Raw genomic sequence first — 22,238 nt, 5'->3', positions numbered from 1 at the left:
TAACTATGTTTCAAACTGCAAGCTCAGAGGCCAGCAAGGCAGGCGGGGAACGTTGGTTTCCTCCTTCACTGAAGCAAGCAATCCTCATGTTAGGTTCAAGCTGCCTGGCTGCCGGCCGCCATCTTGGCTGGCAGTTAATTTGCATATCTCGCTGATTAGCCAATGGGAAGGGTAGCGGACGTACACTAATTACCATGTTTCTCTTTTATTAGATAGGATATATATATATATATATATATATATATATATATATATATATATATATATATATATATATACACACACACACACACACACATATAGAATAAACTTGCTTAATTAGACCTGCTTTCTGATGTAGCTAAACTTTTTCCAGCCCAGTGAAGCACTCTAACTTCTCTTTCAGGTAATTGTCAGCAATACAGCTTTAAATATCAACACAAAGCAGATTATTATTGTAGATCACACAGGGAGAACAAAGGGTAAAATATTTAACTGCAGCAGTGTTTGACTATATTCTGCACAGTGAGAAAACCAGAAGTCATTTTCAAGGTCCACCATTTCTTACTTCTTTTCAGTTGGGTCAAGTTTCTAAGCTTTCTAAATCTCCCTTTTCTGGCTAATGAAAAGAAAACAGAATTTCATCAAGTCTCCTATCTACCTACTCCAGGACTTCTGTGAGGATCAAAGGAGATGAGGCATGGGAAAATGCTTCACAGACATTTGGTTAAAGTGTAAAATGTTTCCACCTGGCTATAAAGCCAGTCGTGTTCTTGGGCTGAAGAAACTCCAAGGAGGCTAGTTGCTAGGGAGAGGAAGCAGAGTATTGCTATACAACATCATTACCTGGCGCCCACAACCAGTTTCTGGGCTGGGCTGAGTGCCACATTTTGCGCCATGGGTCTTGGCAGCGTCTGCTGCAATTTGGTGGGGTGTCACTCTGGGGTGATGACATGGCCTGTGTCCCACTTGGGGGAACCTGAGTGTCACTTTGTGGGTGCCAGGTCCGCAGTGCCATTTATGGTTAAATGGCCAGTGGATAGGGAGAGGAATCCGGGCATTGCTACTTGAGGTCATTACGCGGCACCCACAGCCACCGTTTCCAGGCTGGGCTGGGCTGTGGGCTGCATTTTGCGCCATGGGGTCTTGGCAGCATCAGCTATGATTTGGTGGGCAGTTGCTCTGGGGTGGTGGAGGGGCCTGTGTCCCCCTTGGGGGAAGCTAAGTGTTGTTTTGTCGGCACCAGGTCCACAGTGCCATTTCTCTGTAAATGGCCAGTGAGCATCACGGCAGCTCTTGCATTGAGTGTCTGCCCCCTGATGGTCAGTGCGCGTCATAGTGACCAGTCGGACAAACACTTAGCATATTAGCCTTTTATATATATAGATTGCCAGTGCACATCATATATGTATGTACCAGCCAGTCAGTCAGACAGTTGATAAATAAATTGCTATGTGGTTCATGTTGAATGTCAACAGAAACAACCATATTCACGATCGACAATGACAGATCAAAACACACACATGTGATTGGTGTCAGTGAGAGCTTTATATGTATCGCGCATGCACAAGTCAATGTTTATTTTTTTAAAAATATATTTTATTGATTTTTTTGCAGAGAGGAAGGGAGAGGGATAGAGAGCTAGAAACATCAATGAGAGAGAAACATCAATCAGCTGCCTCCTGCACGGCCCCCACTGGGGATGTGCCCGCAACCAAGGTACATGCCCTTGACCAGAATCGAACCTGGGACCCTTGAGTCTGCAGTTCGATGCTCTATCCACTGAGCCAAATCGGTCAAGGGCATCAATGTTTATTTTTAAATTGCCAGTGTGCCCCCTTATGTACCGGCCGGCCAGTTGGTTGTATGGTCATACAGTTGATCACTTAGCTTTTTATATATAAAGAGATGCATTGTTGGGGGGGGGGGGAATGCATTATTTTAATTACCTATTCATTCATGTTTTTTTCAATAATTTTTTATTGAGTGCCCATTTTGTACCAGATATTGTATTTAGGCAACATAGACCATCTATACTTAGCACTTATAAGAATTTAAGATAACACGTTATATGTAAGAAAAATAATTGGGTCTTATGATCTTTAAGTCAAAATGAACTTAATTGGATATTTCTAGCAAAGAGAAACTGACAATGGCCTACAAATATGTTCTGGACAAATCTTTTCAACCAAGTGGGCCTAAATTTCCTATACGTGAATAAAGGTATTTCCAGCTATGAGATATGTTCGAATACCCTGAATCTGTATAAATAACTGACCATATAAGTCATCAACTAAGCCAGGATACTCATGAGCATGAAAAGGGGGTGCTTTTAATAATCACTCCAAAATAGCAGGCCTAAACCTAAAAATGTCTTAAACAGTGGATATGTGCATATATGTATGTATATATATATATATATATATATATATATATATAGAGAGAGAGAGAGAGAGAGAGAGAGAGAGAGAGAGAGATGTATGTATATATATACATGTATGTGTGTACATATGTATGATACAGAGTGATGCCACTGACACAGAAATGGTATCTTCACTGGTATTAGAATTTGGGCACCACCACAGCACAACAGAGATATTAACATTAGATACGGGATTCTTATAGCTACCATGGTCTTACATCTCAAATTTGCTAAAGCTGCTCTATTAGTAATAGCCTGCCCTTTTAAAATGTCATGTATTCTAATTTCTGATTTGGCCAATGTGTCAGTAGTAAAAATAACATACCCTCCCCTCTGTGCAAAAATAGAGTAAAATTTTTAAAATTCCAATTTCAAGGGCAAAAGATATTCCCAGTCACTAGGGGGCAGAAGCCATTCATGTGATAAAGTAAATCAAGCATTTTCTATAAGTACTAGTAGCTTCAAAGAATTTTATGTTTTAGAAAGCCATCCAATTAACAGAATGGGATACTTGCTATACAAGTAAACTAAATTTTACTAATTATTTTTTCCTTAAACATAGGTACAATTTGTTTGGGAAAACTTTAAAAATCAAATGTGAGAAAATATTACATCAAACATTTTAGGAAACAGAAGAGACTTCAGTGTACTTACAATTGATATCAGAGTCAGTACATAGTGCTGCAAATTCGGCCCGTGATGATGAACCATTTTAGCGTCAGCTGTCACCATAACCTCCACGTATCTTGGATATGACAAAAAACGTTTTTTCCTGGAATGTAATTGACTTTTTTCATTTTCCAGTGACACATTTTTTGAAGGGTGTCCTAAAACTACTTCCATGTTAAGATCTTCATTTATGTTGCTGTAGTTATGAAAAGGTAAACTGGTTTTCTTTATTTGACTTTCTGGGGGGAAAAAGAATATAATGTGCAGTCATTAAGTTATGCAACTAAAATATGGCACAAAATAAAATAGTCAAAAAATATGTAATACTTACACATTTGCTTCCAACGTGAAACAATAAAAGGACATAACTTACTATTTAAAACAATGTTCTACAGCATTATCATGAGCATTACTACTCACAGTAAAAAATGTTCAGATTTTTCATAGATTGCACTACGAAAACTGTGACTGTTATTTAAACTTATCTAAAGCTATGAGTATTCAAAAATATTTTGAGAACATTATCCTAAGTGAACTGACTCAGTCAGAAAAAGCTAAGAACTATATGATTTCACTCATATGTGGGATATTCATGAACACAAACAGCAGTGTGGTGGTAGCCAGAGGAAAGGGCGGAAGAGGGGTTAATATAAGGTCACGGGAGATTTGATTTTGGGTGATGGGTACACAGTGCAATATACAGATCTTATAACATAGAAACCCACACCTGAAACCTATATGTTCATATTGACCAATGTCACCCCAATCAATTTAATTAATGAATATTTTTAAAAATATTAACCACGGGATAGAAAATAAAAGTAAATCAAGGAGTCCCTATGTGTTTCTCAGTAGGTAAATGGGCCCTCAATTTATCAATGGCATTAAGTCTCACAACACGACAATCACACTTTGTAGGATAAAATGACATAAAATACAGAAAACAAACTTTTGTGATACAATATGTTAAAAGCACCAAATATAATAGAAAATCAACCACATAACAATAGATAGCTTTTCAAAACCAGAAAATCAAATGTTGACATAAATTTTATAAAACTTGATTGTATAAAATACCTGATTACTTTATATTTACTTATAATAAATAGAGCATTTAAATTATTGAACACTGGAGATTATTATAGCAACCACTTTTAAGTCCTATGCATTTATAGAAGCCATTTCTAATTCTTGATTATTTGTGCTAATGGAAAAAGTCATAGGCAGAACGGGTGCTTGTCCTATTTTCCTTCTTCAATTTGTTCCTGTACTCACCTCTCCTTTCTTATTTTCCTCTGCTAATTTACTAACACTTGTTTGGTGAAGGATTTTGAACAGAAAAATGAGCCAGCCCTACCCGGTTTGGCTCAGTGGCTAGAGCATCGGCCTGCGGACTTAAGGGTCCCAGGTTCGATTCCGGTCAATGGCATGTACCTTGGTTGCGGGCACATCCCCAGTGGGGGAGTGTGCAGGAGGCAGCTGATCGATGTTTCTCTCTCATCGATGTTTCTAACTCTCTATCCCTCTCCCTTCCTCTCTGTAAAAAATCAATAAAATATATTAAAAAAAAAAAAAAAAAGAAAAGAAAAATGAGCCAAAGAAATCAGGTAAGAAGAAACAAAAGGTCCTAGATACTTCATAAACCAAATAATGAACAAACCAATCAAGACTTAGTTTTTCTATAAGAATTGGACATAAATATAAGACCATATGGATGCAAATATGACTACTAGAGGCCCAGTGCACAAAAATTTGTGCACTCGGGGGGTTGGGGGTGGGGGGTCCCCTCAGCCTGGCCTGTGACCTCTCGCAGTCTGGGACCCCTTGGGAGATGACCACTTGCTGGCTTAGGCCCACTCCTCGGGGAACTGGGCTTAAGCTGGCAATCAGACATCCCTCTGGCAGCCCGGCAGCCCTCGGGGGATATCCACTTGCCAGCAGGGAGCAGGCCTAGCTGCAGTCTGACACCCTTAGGTCTACTGAGGAGGCGGGAGAGGCTCCCACCACCACCGCTGTGCTGGCAGCCGTCAGCCAGTATTGTGGCTGAGCAGAGTTCCCCCTGTGGGAGCGCACTGACTACCAGGGGGCAGCTCCTGCATTGAACATCTGCCCCCTGGTGGTCAGTGTGTGTCATACTGACCAGTCATTCTGCTGTTAGGGTCAGTTTGCATATTACCCTTTTATTATATAGGACTAGAGGCCCGGTGCACAAAAATTTGTGCACTCGGGGGGGGGGAAGGGGGCGTTCCTCAGCCCGGCCTGTGCCCTCTCGCAGTCTGGGACCCCTCGGGAGATAACGCCCTGCTGGCTTAGGCCTGCTCCCAGGTGGCAGAGGGCAGGCCCCAATCCCTAGGTGCAGCCCCTGGTCGGGCTCAGAGCAGGGTCGATTGGGGAGTTGGGACAACGCCCCCTGTCATGCACAGAGCAGGGCAGATTGGGAGGTTGCAATGCCACCCTCAGTCACGCTCAGGGTAGGGCCGATTAGGGGGTTGGGGCATCGCCCCCTGTCCACTCAAGGCAGGGTCGATGGGGAGGTTGCGGCGCCACCACCTGTCAGAGCAGGGCCAATCAGGGGGTTGGGGTGCTGCTCCCTGTCACACACAGAGCAGGGCTCATCAGGGGGGTTGGGGCTCCATACCCTGTCATGCACAGAGCAGGGCCAATCAGGGGGTTGGGGTGCTGCCCCCTGTCACACACAGAGCAGGGCTCATCAGGGGGGTTGGGGCTCCGTACCCTGTCACGCACAGAGCAGGGTCAATCAAGGGGTTGGGGAGCTCCCCCTTGTCATGCACAGAGCAGGGCCGATCATGGGGTTGAGGAGCTCCCCCCGTCACTCACAGAGTAGGGCCGATAGGGGAGTTGGGGCACCGCCCCCTGTCACACTCAGGGCAGGGCGGATCAGGGGGTTGGGGTGCCGCCCTCTATCACCCACAGAGCAGGGCAGATCAGGGGGTTGGGGCACCGCCACTGTCACATTCAGGGCAGGGCCAATGGGGAGGTTATGGCTCTACCCCATCACACACACAGAGCAGGGCCCGTGGGGGGAGGGGGGGGTTGGGGTGCTGCACTCTGTCACACACAGAGCAGTGCCGATAAGGGGGTTGAGGCGCCACACCGTGTCACACACAGAGCCGCAGGGCGATCAGGGGGTTGGGGAGCTCCCCCCTATCAGGCACAAAGCAGGGCTGATCAGGGGGTTGGGGCACCTTCCCCTGTCACAAACAGAGCAGGGTGGATAGGGAGGTTGTGGCCCTGCCCCCTGTCACACACAGAGCCACAGGGCGATCAGGGGGTTTGGGCGCTGCCCCCTGTCACGCTGATCCCGGTGCCGGGAGGCCTTGTGGCTCCACTGATCCCTGTGCTGGGAGGGATATTACCCTTTTACTATATAGAATAGAGGCCTGGTGCATGGGTGGAGCTGGCTGGTTTGGGTGTCCTGGATCAGGGTGTCCTGGATCAGGGTGGGGGTTCCCACTGGGGTGTCTGGCCAGCCTGGGTGAGGGGCTGAGGGCTGTTTTCAGGCCGACTGAAGCTCCCAACTGCTCCTTTTTTTCCTTTTCTTTTTTTATTCTGGGCCAGGTTTAGCTCTGCCTCCAGCTCTGAGCCCTCTGCTGCTGAAAGCAGGTATCTGGTTTGTTTAGGTTCTATAATCGAAACTCTGTATCAACTCCAGCTCTGAGATCCTGGCCGGCTGAAAGCAGGTTTCTGGGGTTTTGTTTAGCTTCTATATTTGTTACAATGTTTTAAAACTGCAAGCTCAGAGGCCGGCAAGGCAGGCAGGAAACATTGGAGTCCTCCGTCACTGAAGCAAGCAAGCCTCATGTTTGCTTCCAGCTGCCTGGCTGCCAGCCGTCATCTTGGCTGGCAGTTAATTTGCATATCGCCCTGATTAGCCAATGGGAAGGGTAGCGGTCGTACGATAATTACCATGTTTCTCTTTTATTAGATAGGATAGAGGCATGGTGCATGGGTGGTGGTCCCGCTGGGGTGCCTGGCCAGCCTGGGTGAGGGGCTTATGGGTGTTTGCAGGCTGGTCACATCCCCTTCAGGGTGGGGGTCCCCACTGGGGTGCCTGGCCAGCCTGGGTGAGGGGCTGATGGCTGTTTGCAGGCTGGTCAAGACCCCACCCCCTGCAGTGGGGACCCTCACCCTATGGAGGTTTGGCCAGCCTGGGTGAGAGACTGATAGCTGTTTTCAGGCTGGCCACACCCCTTTAGGGTGAGGGGTCCCTACTGGGGTGCCTGGCCAGTCGGGGTGAGGAGCTGAGGGCTGTTTTCAGGCTGGCCAAGCCCCCCAGCGATGGAAGCTTCCAGCCTCTCCTTTTTTCTTTTTCTTTTTTAATTCTAAAATTTATTTACCTTCTATAATTGAAACTTTGTTGCCTTCCGTGGAGCTCAGAGCCGGCCGCGGCAGGTGGGAAGCTTGGCTTCCTCCATCACTGGGGCAACCAAGCCTCCTGCTCGCTCCAGCTCCGTGGCTGCCGGCCGCCATATTGCTTGAGTTAATTTGCATATAGTCGCTCTGATTGGCTGGTGGGTGTGGCTTAAGGCGTAGCGAAGGTATGGTCAATTTGCAGGTTTGTCTTTTATTAGATTAGGTATTTTCATATAGAAATAATTTGTTTATTTTAAAGCAGGAATCCTATGGTTGTAAGAAAGAAACTAAAGTTCTTAAACATTGTTTCCACAGTTGAACCTCTTTTTCTAATTCCTAAAATCACCCTGCCTTTTAGTATTACTTTGCTCTTGGATTTAAAAATATATCTCAGTGGGAGACTAGAAATTTGGCAAATGAAGTGTGTAGTCCTAAAACTTAGTTCTACCATCCTTTTCTCCTGAGGTGATTTAACCACTAAAACATCCATGACCAATTATTGGACCCTGGAGAAGATCTCAGCAGTATGAATACAAATCTCAGCATTTTCAGGAAGGGAACTTAACCCCATTCCCTTTTCCGCCCCGTCCATTATTTTCTCTAAGATCAAGAAAGCATATCCTTGGGTGAGGATTTTTAAAAGAAGAATTAGAAAGCTTAAATACATACACAGCTTTTTAAAAAACTGAACCCTAATCAATTATTCCTAAAAAAAATCCTATCTCAAAGTGCTTCACCAAATACCTCTAAACATTTAAAAAGCAGTATTCTTTCAAATACTCTTTAAAAGAATTAAACATTACAAAACTTGTTTCATGAGGTTTTTAGAAGAAGGTGTAACAGAATATCTTCATGATCTTTGTTTAAAAGAAAAGAAAAGGATTCCTTAGGACACAACAAACACAAACTATAAAGACTATTCATTTCACTAAATTAAGACCAAATTTGTGTTCAACAAAAAACACCATTATTGGAGTAGGAGAAGGTATTTGTAAAATATATAAAAACAACAAAGAGTGTATGTACAGATTATATAATAATTACAAATCAGTAAGAAAATAAAAAATAAGACTTGAATACTTCAGAAAAGATAAAATTTAAAGGCAATAAATATATAAAATAATGCAAAAAAGTACTGATATTCAGAAAAATGTAAATTAAAACAGTAAAATATGATTATATACCCACTTAAATTGCTAAAATTAAAAAATATTGACAAAAACAAGGCATGATAATATAATGAGGGCACTTGAACTTCTCATACACTACTGGTAACAATGAAAATTAGCATATTCACTTTGAAAAATGTCAGTGGGGGAGGAGAGAACATAGGCCACATAGTCTAGTCACGCAAAAGAGATATAGTTATTGTTTACTTTTAAATTGTAATAATTATAAGTGTGCATATAAAGGGTGTCCCAAAATTCACACAAGAAGTAATTTTGATAGACAACACAGGTTTATAATTAAAAATTGTAAATTTCTTATTGATTCATAAAGTATACAGTCTAGGGTTATGTATGGAATAGCATATCAGGTAAATGGCCTCCACAGCTTTGCTGGCACATACACATTCTTTTGTTGAAATTTTCTATGGCCGTTTTGCATAAATGTGGCCGAATTTCGATGAGGCTCATTTGCATCTTGATGGCCTGGTTAATCAACAAAATTGTCGCATTTGGAGTTCAGAAAATCCACGAGTCATTGTTGAGAAACAAATGCATCCACAACGTGTCACTGTTTGGTGCGGATTTTGGGCTGGAGACATCATGGGACCATTCTTCAAAAATGCGGCTGCTCAGGCAATAACAGTTAATGGTGCTCGCTATCGCAAAATGATAATCTAGTTTACCTGATATGCTATTCCATACATAACCCTATACTGTATACTTTATGAATCAATAAGAAATTTACAATTTTTAATTATAAACCTGTGTTGTCTATCAAAATTACTTCTTGCGTGAATTTTGGGACACCCTTTATAACTCAAAATAAGCATATTACCAAAGAAATACAGAAATACCCAGTAGATCTTCCCATTTTAAGGGGGTGGGAGAGGATGATTTAAAAAAAAAAATCAGCAAAAGTAAAGAAATAGGGAAAAAGGAAATAAACTTAGGGCATCATTAATATAAATAACACCCAACACATACTGCTTACTGTAAGCCAACTACATTTCTGGTAAACTTACTTACATTCACTCATTTGTATAACATCAGTACTATTGTTAATTCCATTTTATAGATGAGCAATCTACAACATACAGAAATGAAGGAACTCACAAAACACAATTGATCATTAATGGAGCTGAAATAAACGGAATCATTTTTTTTAATGAAGGTGAATGGCGTAAGTTTGCCTTCCAAAAAAACAAAAGTTTTATAGAATTGGGCTGAAAAAATCCAACTATATATTAACTAATAAGTAGCACATTTGGGATTCACACCCTGGGGGTCTTGCTCCAGAGTCAGTGGTCTTAGCCATGAAAAGACAGTTTGATGATGAAAGTTAAAAGGAAAAATGAAAGAACCATAATTTAACAACAATTACAATGTTAACCATACAGATCTCAAGAGTTTAATCTCTATGGCAAATGAAATAAGAATATGCTATACAACTCTTTGTTTAATTACATTTAGAAGAAAACTAATTTCATACTTCAACACAAAACAGTATGACTCTTGTCACTCTAATGTGTAAAAAAGTGGTAAAAATAAATACAACGTATTTTATGTAGTTTAAAACCTAAAATTAAAAATAAATTAGGTCTGTACATTTTGATAAGGAAGGATATCCATGATGTTTTTAAATTAAGAATGTAAGCAATATATATAGTATGTTCCTATTTTTGTAAAAATTTTCATAAAATATACAAACATATATTTATAACATTTTCTATAATGAGCCAAAAAGTTAAGGAAGCACACACCTCAAAGGTTTTTGGCTGTATTAGACAGCTGTAACTGAAGAGGGGATGGTAAAACTATCAAACTATTGCCCTGGCTGGTGTGGCTCAGTTGGTTGAAGCACTGTCTCATGCACTGAAGGGTCTCGGGTTCAATTCCCAGTCAGATACACAGGTTACAGATTCATTTCCCAGGTGTCTCTCTCTCTCTCTCTCTCTCTCTCTCTCTCTCTCTCTCTCTCTCTCTCTCTCTCCCCCCCCCCCCCCACTCTCACATCATCTTCTCTCTCTAGAATCAATGAAAAACATCCTAGAGTGAGGATTTTTAAAAAACAACAACTATCAAACTTTTTTTTCAGGGCCCTTTAAATCATTGCAATGAACTTGTTTTATTACTGTAATTTTTAATTATAATATTTTTAAAACAGAATCTATAACTATTTTACAAGCTACACATTAATCTCATTACCTTTTTTATGTTTATACTTAAGCAGAGTAACAAATGCTGAAGTGACCTTTCCAAATACCCTAAATAAATGAGCATATTCAAAGCTCATTTGACAATTCAATGACATCATCTGTATGCAATGGTTGTCTATTTATGTTCCATCAAGTCAAATGCTAAAATGATTTTTTGTCATTTATTAATAACAAGTGTCAAATAAACCAAAACTAATTTAGACCAAAACAAATCATGAATATCAGGCAACAACAATAATCAGTGAATATAGTCCTTATTATAGTATACTGTATTCTGAAATGCAAGGAGATTGTTAAAAGTCAATAATCCATAAGAATATAAACTACTAAAAATTGTTAAACAATAATGTAATTAGAAACATGTAATTCTACTTAAATGTCCCACACCTTAGGGGGGAAAATGCTGTAATATAAGTCATTCAATAGAATTTAAAAATACCTCTGCATTTATTTCAGAAAAAAAAGAAATTGGACATTCTGATCATCTTAGTTTTGGGAATTTGTACTCCTCTACATATGCTGTTCAAAAGTGATTTACTCAATGTACCGTTAAGTTCAGTTGACAATCCTTCCATAGCAAGACTTTCTTGATAATGAGGGCAGTATGTTGATTTACATTCTGGCATGATCTCCTTGTCTCATTGCCGATGGGCTCTTGGATGAACACGCGTCTAGCATACCATACCATTAACATGAAACAGCTATCAGCCACTCTCCTAGACCAAGAATCTGATTGGCATGCTTGAACAAATTTCTTTAAGCTACAATAGGATCCTGTGCCAACTTTGAAAATTACAATGCATGAAATGAGGCTCTTAATTGTATTCTGTCACAGAGTGGTACTCTAAAGGTGGCCTTAATTCTCTGCCAGTGGCCTGGAACTGGGCTAGAATCGACATTAGAACTTAACACAATATAAATCTAACTATCTCTGTGCTTATGGCTTAGGGACTTAATGAGAATATGAATACCTAACATAACTGGTTACTTGTTTTAGATGTAGGTAACTATTAAACAGTTTTCTCCTGCATCCCTTCATTCATTTCTCACCATCATGGGAAGAAATTATCATCAACATATCTACTTTATAGATGGGAGAAAATATAAAAAGGGAATCCCTGCTTTGTCAGAAAAAAAAATATTACAGAATATAATTAGAAACCCATAATTCCACTTAAAAATCCTACCAGCACCTCATACTCAAAAATGACAGAACACAATCTATCATTTTCTTCTTCTATTCCCAGTTTCCCTAATTTCTACAACTATGAGCAATAATCTCCTAATATCTATAACTCATACTACACTGTATACTACCATGGGGTTCTTCTTTAGCCTTTGTATATGGTCACCAAGTTTTTCCATTTCTCCTTCAAAACATCCCTAGTATTGCACCTGTTGTCAACAATGCCCTTGCCTCTAAATTCATTCAGGTCTTTTTCACCTATTATTAGGACCATGAATGCAAAATTAGACATGAAGTCTCCCAAATAGTCTCACCATCTTCAATCTCTTATCCCTCCTGTTCATCCTACATTTATGTCCAGAAAAGATTCATTTTTAAGAATAAATCTTTTATCTCACCTTCATGTCCATGGATTCTCATTGCCCATAAGATGAAGTTCAAACCCCTGATCACCACCAGCTCACCACTAAACATGCTCATCACCACCACTACCATCAAGCTATAAACCCTCTAAAGACTGAGAGCACTGTTGGACAATGTGTTCTGCCCTAGTAAGTGCTCAATACATGTTCATGAAAAGGAGCAAAAAGGATTAAGAGGAAGAAAGAAAGGATGATGAAAAGTTGGGAGATGGGAAAAAGGAAGGAAGGAAGATGAAAGAAAGGAATATACTGAGGAACAAGGCAAAGGAAGGTTTATCAGACCAGAACTTCAAGGTAAGTATAATACTAATTGTAATGTACAACCACAGCAATCCAAAGATGAAGAAGTTGCCTTGGATTTTCCTGATCTCAAATAGGAAATTCACTCTAATTTTGCATCTGGTTTCTGTACAGAGGCCAGAATTGATACTAACACTCTGCATTTGATCAGATGAGCAGATTTTATTCCTGGCCAATAGCATGTAACCACCATTCTAATCATGAGGGCATTAAATCAAATGAAGCATATTCTAGACCAGGGGTGGGGAAACTTTTCTCTGCCAAGGGCCACTTAGATATTTATATCATCATTTGTGGGCCATACAAAATTATCGACTTAAAAATTTGCCTGCTATATTTGGTCAAACATTTAATTAACTCACCCTTAATGCTTTGGCCATGCTAGACCAAATGATTTTTCAGGCCTTATACAGCCCATGGACCAGATATTCCACACCCCTGTTCTATATTATCAACATTTCAAACCACTTGTTAAGTGCCCAACAAGACTCCCAACTCAAAGAACTGGGTGTGCTTTGAAATAAAGAACAATCATATCAGATATACTGTGAAATCTAACTTATGTTTTCTTATGATTTAAACTGTTTTTTGTGTTTATTATAAGCCCTATGTTGCCACATTGAATTTTGTTACTAATACTACTATTGCCAATAACAAACACAGTACTTAATGAGTGCTTGCTATGTACCAAGTACTGGTACACTTCATTTAAGTTATCTCCTTTACTATTAACAACTCTATAAGGTAGATACTATTATCTTCATCTTGTACTCAAAGATGAAGGAACAGGAAGGTTAAAAAACTGCCCATGGTCACATAATCTTATCTAATAAAGAGGGAATATGCTAATTGACCCTCACACCATCGCAAAGATGGCAGCGCCCACAGCCACAAGATGGCGGCGGCCAGTCCCCTCAGCCCCACCAGCACAGCAGGCGTGCGGCAAGGCCGGGCCCACCCCCAGGCACAGGCAAGCCTCGGATATCGGCTGCCCAGCCACCCAGGGCCACCCGAGGCGCAGGTAACCAGGGCCAGCTGAGGACTGCGCTGCTGGCAGTGGCAGCAGCAGAGGTGTGATGGGGGCGTCGCCTTCCCCTGATCGCCGGTCACCTCCCATCCCTGAGGGCTCCAGGACTGTGAGAGGGGGAGGCCGGGCTGAGGGACCCCCCCCCTCCAGTGCATGAATTTTCATGCACCGGGCCTCTAGTAAAATATAATTTGGAACCTATTAAGTTTTTAAAACAACAGTATTCTATGACAAAACTTCTGAAAATCTATAGTCCTCTCTTACAGAATTGTGGCACAGAGCTTATAAAATGCTTCATGTTAAAGACATTTACAAGTAAATAATTAGAACTGCACCTACTGCTACCAATTGTGCGGAAGACTGTGGACTTGCCTGTGGTCAGTTGAAACTTGAAACAACATAAAAGAATCATTACATCATTAGTCTTTATTGCATCCCTGAATCAGTCACTATTACAGTGCAGATTTTGAAATAGACGTGACACTGGTTACATGAAATTTCATCAGCCACCAACTAAGTGGCATAACAAAGAAATGAATTCAGATTTCCTCAATCTCAGTTATTACATCTGAATCCCACTTTGCATGACTCTTCTAAAGGTCATCTGTGGTAATACATGTAGAATGTGAAGAATTTAGTAAGCAGGATCATAATGGAAAATGCTGCCGCCTCCAAAACTAAAAGAGGAACTAGCTACTCATATTCATGAAAATATGGGTCTAGTTCTCCTTGCATTACAGAAATATAGAGCTGAGTCAAGATTTGCATATAAACCCATTTATTTTTTGCCCTTGCACATTTTTTCTATTTTTCTCCCCCTTTTTTAAAAAAATTGGGATGACACTGGTTACAAAATTATACGGGTTTCAGGTGCACAACTCTACGACACATCATTTATACACTGTATTGTTTGTTCACCACCCCAAGTCAAGTCTCCATCCATCACTATTTCCCACCCCCATATCCTCCTCCATCTCCCTCAATCACCTCCCCCCGGCAATCACCACACTGTTGTCCATGGATATAAATACATTTAGCTCTACGATGCACAGACTTGAGAAAAATCTGCTACTGTCTTATCACTCTAATGGCCTTAAAAGAAAAAGAAAAAAAAGGGCACTGGAAACCTCCCAAATTACTCCCATTAATCCTACATCCAATAAGAAATTCTAGTTCCTTTTGCAAAGTGTGCTAAAAGGGCAAAGAGCACACTGGTCAAGTATTACAGAGTAAATACCCTTTCTTCCACATTCTCAAGAATCCAACCCATGGGGATTGCTCTAAAGATATGTAAGATAGATTTGCCTAATAAGCTGAATCAAGTATTCTTGCTCAGATCATGAGTTGAAAATAAGCACACATTCATTAATAAACTCAAAACTTTTAACATTTCTTTCTTAGGTGAGAAGGAATATTCAGTAGCTGTCTCTTTCCAGCTTTTGGCTTACCAACCTCTCCACTGGAAGAGTATGGAAGGGGAACTGTGTATCCCTTTGCACTTTGCAAAGTGCTTTCCACATCTTCAAATCCCATCCTCTGTTAGAAATTCTAAGCAAAATGAGACTAAGACAAACTAGCCAAATAATAAAAGTTAGGATGCTTTAGATGGACAATTGTACATATAACAATGTGATACTCCAAACTCCCACTCTAGTACTTCTTGAAAAGATGTTTGAAAATCTTATGAGGTAAATTCATTCTTTAAAGAAAAATCAGTTATTCAGAATTCATGCTTAGCACTTCTAGTGAGCTTATTTTGCAAGTGTGTGTGGCTGAAGTTAGAATATTGTATAATGTTATTAAAAATGACAACAGTACAAGACTCTACCAACCTATCTTATCTTGTTACTAAAGACCCAGTGCACGGATTCGTGCACTGGTGGGATCCCTCAGCCTGGCCTGCGCCCTCTTGCAATCCGGGACCCCTCAGGTCGGACTGCCGGTTTTGGCCTGATCCTAGCCTGCAGGAATCTAGCCAAAACTGGTAGTCCGACATCCCCTGAGGGATGTAGTAGTGTATGAAGCAGCAGGCAACCGGGGAGGAGCCCGAGCCAGGCCCTGCACCGCTCCTGCTCATCCCGGGCTCGCTGCACTCGCCAGCTGTGAGCCCAGCATCTGGCGCCTGTCAGTCAAGTGAGCGGCATTCCCTCTGTGGGAGCGCACTGACCACCTGGGGGCAGCTCCTGCATTGAGCATCTTCCCCCTGGTGGTCAGTACACTTCATAGCAACCAAATGGTCGACTGGTCAGTTAACTGATCGCTTAGGGTTTTATATAGAGAGATTTCGATGAGCCTTCAGGGCAGTCCATTTCTAGAATATATCCACTTACTATGATTTAACAGAAAATATAAACCTTTGTTCTCCAGACTTTCACAAGGTTGCTCCTGGGCTAGAAGAGTTTCCACATTATCTGACAATCTGCCTCATGTATGTGGAATCATTCCCAAAATGCTTTGAGGGTCCTTTTAAGTACTAAGCACCCTCAAAATGCAAAGTCAGTTTGAAGTGGGAATTTACAAGTATTATAATCTCTCTATTTGCTTTATCAATTCAAGTTTTGGTATAAGACTATTTTTCCACATGAAGTAACTTGTTGAAATCAGAATGAGCATTTGCTATTATGTTATTAACGATAACTTCTGTTATTTATATTGAATATTTTTAAAGCTAAGTTATAACTCATAAAAATCTAAAATGTAATCTAAGCTTAGACCTAACTCACTCTTTATTCTAATGTCACTCCAGCCATTATAATTGACTCCTCCGGGCTCTGCAATTCCTAAAACAGCTTTTGACTGAAAATAGAATTCTCATGTGAAATACTCTTCTAACTATTAATAATTGATTAAAAGATTTTAAAAAATAAAAGGTATTTTCCAAAATAAATTTAACATTGAAAAGCTTAGTTCTAATTACAAGCTCTCGCTAAATGAATATAAAATGTTAAAAATAAAAATACTATGTTATCTTAGTAGCACTTATAATCAGTTTTTGTCCACATTGCTTTTGTCAGCTTTTATTAAGGCCACTATTTTTTAGTTTTTGACAAAAGTGGGGGGGGATAAAACTCTAAGATCAGTGATAGATTGAACTCTTATTTTCAAGTGGACATTTTGTTATTTGATTTTATGCTACTACATCACAGAATAAAACACCACCTTTTAAACAAACGTGTTTGTCAATTTTATACCATGTTCATCTAACATCCAGGCACATTTGTGTCTATACAAAAGAAGTTGCGGACTACAGACTCACAGGTCAGGCTGAGGGAGTTTTCCCCTTCAGAGGTCTGGCTCTCTTCCAAGGAAGAAAAGCCCAAAGAAGCAGCCTGCTCGGGGGAGATCCAGAGGCCTGGATGTTCTCCCCATGAAATAGTGTGTCTGTCACCTGACCTGGCAATGGGCCCGACTCTCACTCCCGCAGCAATGATGTTCCCCAAGTGAGGAATATGGACCATCATCATCCTTGTGCAGTTTTCCTTGGCATGTGTACTCATTGTGAGAGCAGCCCAGTCTGTCTCCATGTCTTTAAATAGGGCTGCTTTTGAATGCTGCAATACTGAATCAGATTCTAATTGCAAATAATTAAAATCTTTGCTTCCTCTTCAGGAGGAAAGCATCACATGGTTAAGCAGGAGGGAGCCAGAGATTAACATTTACTTCACTAAGCATTTGCAATTAAGTTGTGTTTGCTAGACCAGCCAGAGGAAAACTGTAAAAAGTGCTATAAGGCTGATTAATGATCTAATACCTTAGATAGAAAGTTTCACATTTTATTGCTCCCCATAAATATATTGAGTTATTTTTCACTTCTGTCCTTTACCTGATGAGTAAATCTAAAAGACTATCGAGTGTATAAAATAAAAAATAACATCTTTATGCAGCCCATATACTCTGGCCCATTATTTTAATCAGTCTCTTCCAATAGGCAATAATTTTCTTTGCTCTTTTCCTATACAACCAGGGAAATATTTAAACCAAATTCATTCATAAACATTGATATACAAATAGTGAGAACCAAAGGTGGACTTGCCATGTGAAAATCAATTGGCTGAACAAAGGGAAAAAATACATGTTCGCCTCAGTATATGCAGAGGAAAAGGGTTTTGATAAAATTCCATATCCATTCATAATAACAATTATTAACCCAGCAATTTAGGGGAACTTCCTTAATCATCTAAAGGGCACCTAAGAAAAACCAACAGACATTGTTCATATCAGAAAAGGTTGAAAGCTTTTCTTTTAAAATTCGTGATGAGGTAAGAATTTTCACTATTGCCATTTTCATTCACTGTTGTTTTAGAAATCTTAGCCAGTGCAATAAAGAAAAATAAATAAAAGATTGAAAGATTGGAAGGGAAAAAATAACTGTCTACATGATGTTCACATACAAAATTCAGAAGTATCAACAGATAAACTATTAAAATATGTGAGCAAAGTTGAACATAAGTTCAATATAAGAAAAATCCCTGCATCTGTATGTAGAAGTAATAATTTAAAAATGCAATCTATATATTTAAAAGCCTAAACAACCAAATGACCAGTTGCTATGCACACACTGACCACCAGGGGGCAGACTCTCAACACAGAAGCTGCTTCCTGGTGGTCAGTGCACTCCCACAGCAGGAGCACTGCCAGCTGATGGACCCGTCCTGGCGACCCACCAGCTCAATGCAGCCACTCCCTCTCTCAGTAATCCTGTAGGTCCAATCTCCGGAGAACGGCCAGGCACCGGGCCAGCCACCGACAAACCAGGGCTGCCAGCACGATCCCAACAGTGTCGCCTGCCTCCTGGAAGTCGGCCTAGGCCCACCTCAAAAGCAGACTTGATAAATACATGAACCAGAACAAGTTGACATGCACATAAAAAAAAAAAATTCCCAGCAACAAATGAGTTCTAATTCTATAGTGAGAGACAAATTGGAACAAATATGACAGTGGTTTGACACCACTGTATTCAGACACATAGCTTATTCTTCATTTAGGGGTTATAACTATGGTATAGCGTCTCCTATTCTTCCAGATTCATAATTCTCTCCTATTCAGCTCCAATCTAGCACAGAGATATTAAAAAACTTGCCTAAAAAACTTAAAAAGAATGAATCATTATTTCTACCCACGAAACACTCTCCAATTTAATGATGTAGTTTGAAAAAATACAATCCTAGTATAAAGATTTTTAAAAACATTAATTCTTCAGAGTAGACAGGCCCTCCTCCTAGAAAGGAATGTTGTTACCACACCTAAAATGTAAGGCAACATACCTTCCATGTTATGTATTTTTTAAATGCACCTGATTGGATAAACATACTTTTGGTTCCTGCATTTTGGTTCGCTTTCTCATTGGCCCAGTCTCCCAATGTAGGAGTCATCAACCTCATTATAAATAGAACTAGATAATCTATATATATAAAAGCCTAAGCAACCAGAGGCAGGCTGACTGGCCGGTAGCTATGACATGCACTGACCACCAGGGGGCACACACTCAACGCAGGAGCTGCCCCCTGGTGGTCAGTGAGCTCCTGCAGAGGGAGCGCCACTCAGCTGACAGACAGGTGCCAGACACTGGGCTCACAGTTGGCAAGTGCAGCTGCAGGGGCACGAGCCTCTCCTGCAGACACTCCCCCTGTAGTGGCAGGTATAGAGGTGCCAGGATGAGCAGAAGCAGCGCCCAGCTCGGGCTCAGGCTCCTCCCTCACTGCCTGCCGTTTCACGCACTACTTCGTGCCATGCGGTCAATGTGAACAGCTGGCTGGAGCCCGAGCTGGTGGGTTAAGGCCTGGCTGTGGCGGCACGGAGGTCTACTGATCCCCACAGGCCAGGCCGAGGGACCCTAATATAACCATAAATAAAATAGGACTTCAAAGCTAAGGCTTGCCAATGATAGAATGACAACACAAAGTAAGGAACATATAGAAAAGATTGATTTTTCTCTTTGGGGTGCATTATTACATACTATACCATTTCATTATCATGTCAAACAGTACAACTGGCAAAATAGGTCAGCTAATAAGATAAACCTGTATGCATGGAACAAACAACTGTCACACCATCTCTGGGTTTCTTCCGCTCACAGAAAACATCTGTAATTTGAGGATGATTGTATCTCAAAGACTTAGTATAGGGATAAATGAGCTATGAATATGAAGAGTGCTTTGAGAAGTATAGAGTTTTTCATAACATATATGAGGCTTTTTTTGTTGTTATTTTGGTTATTTTAGATAAACATCGATGTGAGAGAGACATAGCAAGGGCCGGGGCTCAAGCCTGCAACTGAGGTATGTGTCCTTGACCGGGAATCAAACTCAAGACCCTTCAGTCCAAGGAATGATGCTTTATCCACTGAACCAAACCAGCCAGAGGGCTATGAGGTAGTTCTAATACCAGAAGATTCACAATCTCAAAACCTTAATAGATCAAATCTTAAGAAAATTTAAGATTTTTCTTTAGTTTGGGACAAAATTTAACTTAAGATCATTACTAATACAATAAGACTGAAAAATAGCTCCTTAAGAAAATAAACTACTTATGAACTTTAGAATACTAATCCTATATAATAAAAGCCTAATATGCTAAGTGTCCAGCCAAATGGTCGGTCGTTCAACCAATCAAAGCACAATATGTTAATGATATGCTAAGGCCTCTCAACCGCTTGCTATGATGTGCACAGACCACCAGGGGGCAGATGCTCTGATAGGTTAGCTTGCTGCTGGGGTCCAGCCTATCAGGACTGAGCAAGATGGGCCCGAAATGTCCTGGAGCCCTCCCGCAGTCCCTCCCTGACTGGCCAACCTCCCGCATCCCTCCCTGGCCCTGATGGTGCAACAGTGGGCCTGGCCTGCACCCTCTCCCTTGGCCTGGCCTGCACCCTCTCACAATCTGGGACCCCTCAGGGGATGTTGGAGAGCCAGTTTCGGCCCGATCCCACAGGCCAGGCCACGGGACACCACTGGTGCACAAATTCGTGCACCAGGCCTCTAGCTAACAAATGAAGCAAAAAGTGTAGACCTGAGTAGTTGAGGCAAATTTGTTATTCAAATCTAAATCAGTCTTCTTTAGTTAATAGAGTAGGAATTTTTTCAAAAAATTAACACTACTTAAGTGACCACTATAGCAAGTGCTTAATTTAGACAGATATTTGGACACAAAAAGAAGAAAGGCTTCTTTTTAGGGGCATGGACGAAAAGGTAGGTGAAGAGAGACAATAGCTTCAGATTAGATGTATTAACTCTAGGTGCCACTGGGACATCCAAGAAACATGAGAATCAGACAGTTGTAGACCTGAGGTCTAATCTTAAAACAAGCTGAAGTTAAATCATTTAAAAAATATGTAGCATTGAAATTAGTAGTTAAATTAGGGAAATAAAAATAAATAAATCATGTAGACTCTATATAAAAATGGTGTAAAATAGTGGCCAATAACATTTTAAAAATTCTTAGAAGATAGGAAAGCAGTAACAACAACTGGGAAGAGAAATGGGAGAAATAGTAAGAAAGAAAAGCAGCAAAGTTGGAAGCAAAGTGTATAAGATAAGCCAAAAAAAAAAAAGGGAAAATTTCCCTAAAATGAAGTAACAATATGAGAGATTGCTTTTGGCAAGTAGGTCATAAGTGATCTTTGAGAGAGTAGTTTAACAAAGGATGGGCAGAAGGGGGAAATCTCTAGAGTCATGTCTATTTGTATTTAGAAGCTTGAGCTGACTCTTAAAATCATCAGTAACAAGTTAATAGTTGAAAATATTGGCCATGGTCATGGTCATATTTATAATCCTGTCTCTAGATTAATTGATGGCACTTCTTCCTCTGCCCACAATTAAAAAAAAAAAAAATGTTTTTAAGTGTCAGGGACTTTGGAAATCATTAAATAAGAGATTGCAAATTGGCAGTTAACAAGACAAATTCAGCTCTCACGTTTCAAACTTTCCCCCTCCCACACATTTTTAACTTCTCTATAAAATTCAAAGTTCTGGTAAAACTGATCCCACATTCCCAATGCAACTTTTGCAAGCATACACATTCCATTGACCTGTGGCTACCTGGATGCCCTAATGACACCCCACTTCACTCATTTCTGATAACAGCCTGGTTCCTGTAGCTGTGAGGTATTTAAGGTAGAAACCCATAAACTTGACATTTATATAGGAAACATTAAATCCATTAACCATCCACTACTTATGCTTATTAAGACAGAGAAGTTTCCAGAACTGGTTTGGCTCAGTGGATAGAGCATCGGCCTGCAGACTCACGGGTCCCGAGTTCGATTCCAGCAAGGGCATGTACCTTGGTTGCGGGCACATCCCCAGTGGGGAACGTGCAGGAGGCAGCTGGTTGATGTTTCTGGCTCTCTATCCCTCTCCCCTTCCTCTCTGTAAAAAATCAATGAAATATATTAAAAAAAAAAAAAAAAAGACAGAGAAGTTAAGGTCAGTATTTTCAGGGCTCCCTTTCCCTTGGTTTTAATTTTGTTAGTGTGT

General features: G+C 40.6%; 1 protein-coding gene across 1 annotated transcript in view; it reads right to left on the bottom strand.

The window, feature by feature from the left end:
• ADAMTS20 (ADAM metallopeptidase with thrombospondin type 1 motif 20) overlaps window positions 1–22,238 on the bottom strand; it is a 169,909-nt gene that overhangs the window by 118,563 nt on the left and 29,108 nt on the right. Inside the window, exon 4 of the mRNA XM_036301604.1 lies at window positions 3,056–3,309. Within this exon, the coding sequence (XP_036157497.1) occupies window positions 3,056–3,309 (254 nt within the window). The remainder of the gene's footprint in view (window positions 1–3,055; window positions 3,310–22,238) is intronic.

Source organism: Myotis myotis, unplaced genomic scaffold (genome assembly GCF_014108235.1).
Source record: "Myotis myotis isolate mMyoMyo1 unplaced genomic scaffold, mMyoMyo1.p scaffold_m19_p_3, whole genome shotgun sequence".
NCBI classification, from domain to species: Eukaryota; Metazoa; Chordata; class Mammalia; order Chiroptera; family Vespertilionidae; genus Myotis; species Myotis myotis.
The sequence above is the reverse complement of the archived record's forward strand: the minus strand, read 5'-3'. Positions and strand labels throughout refer to the sequence as shown.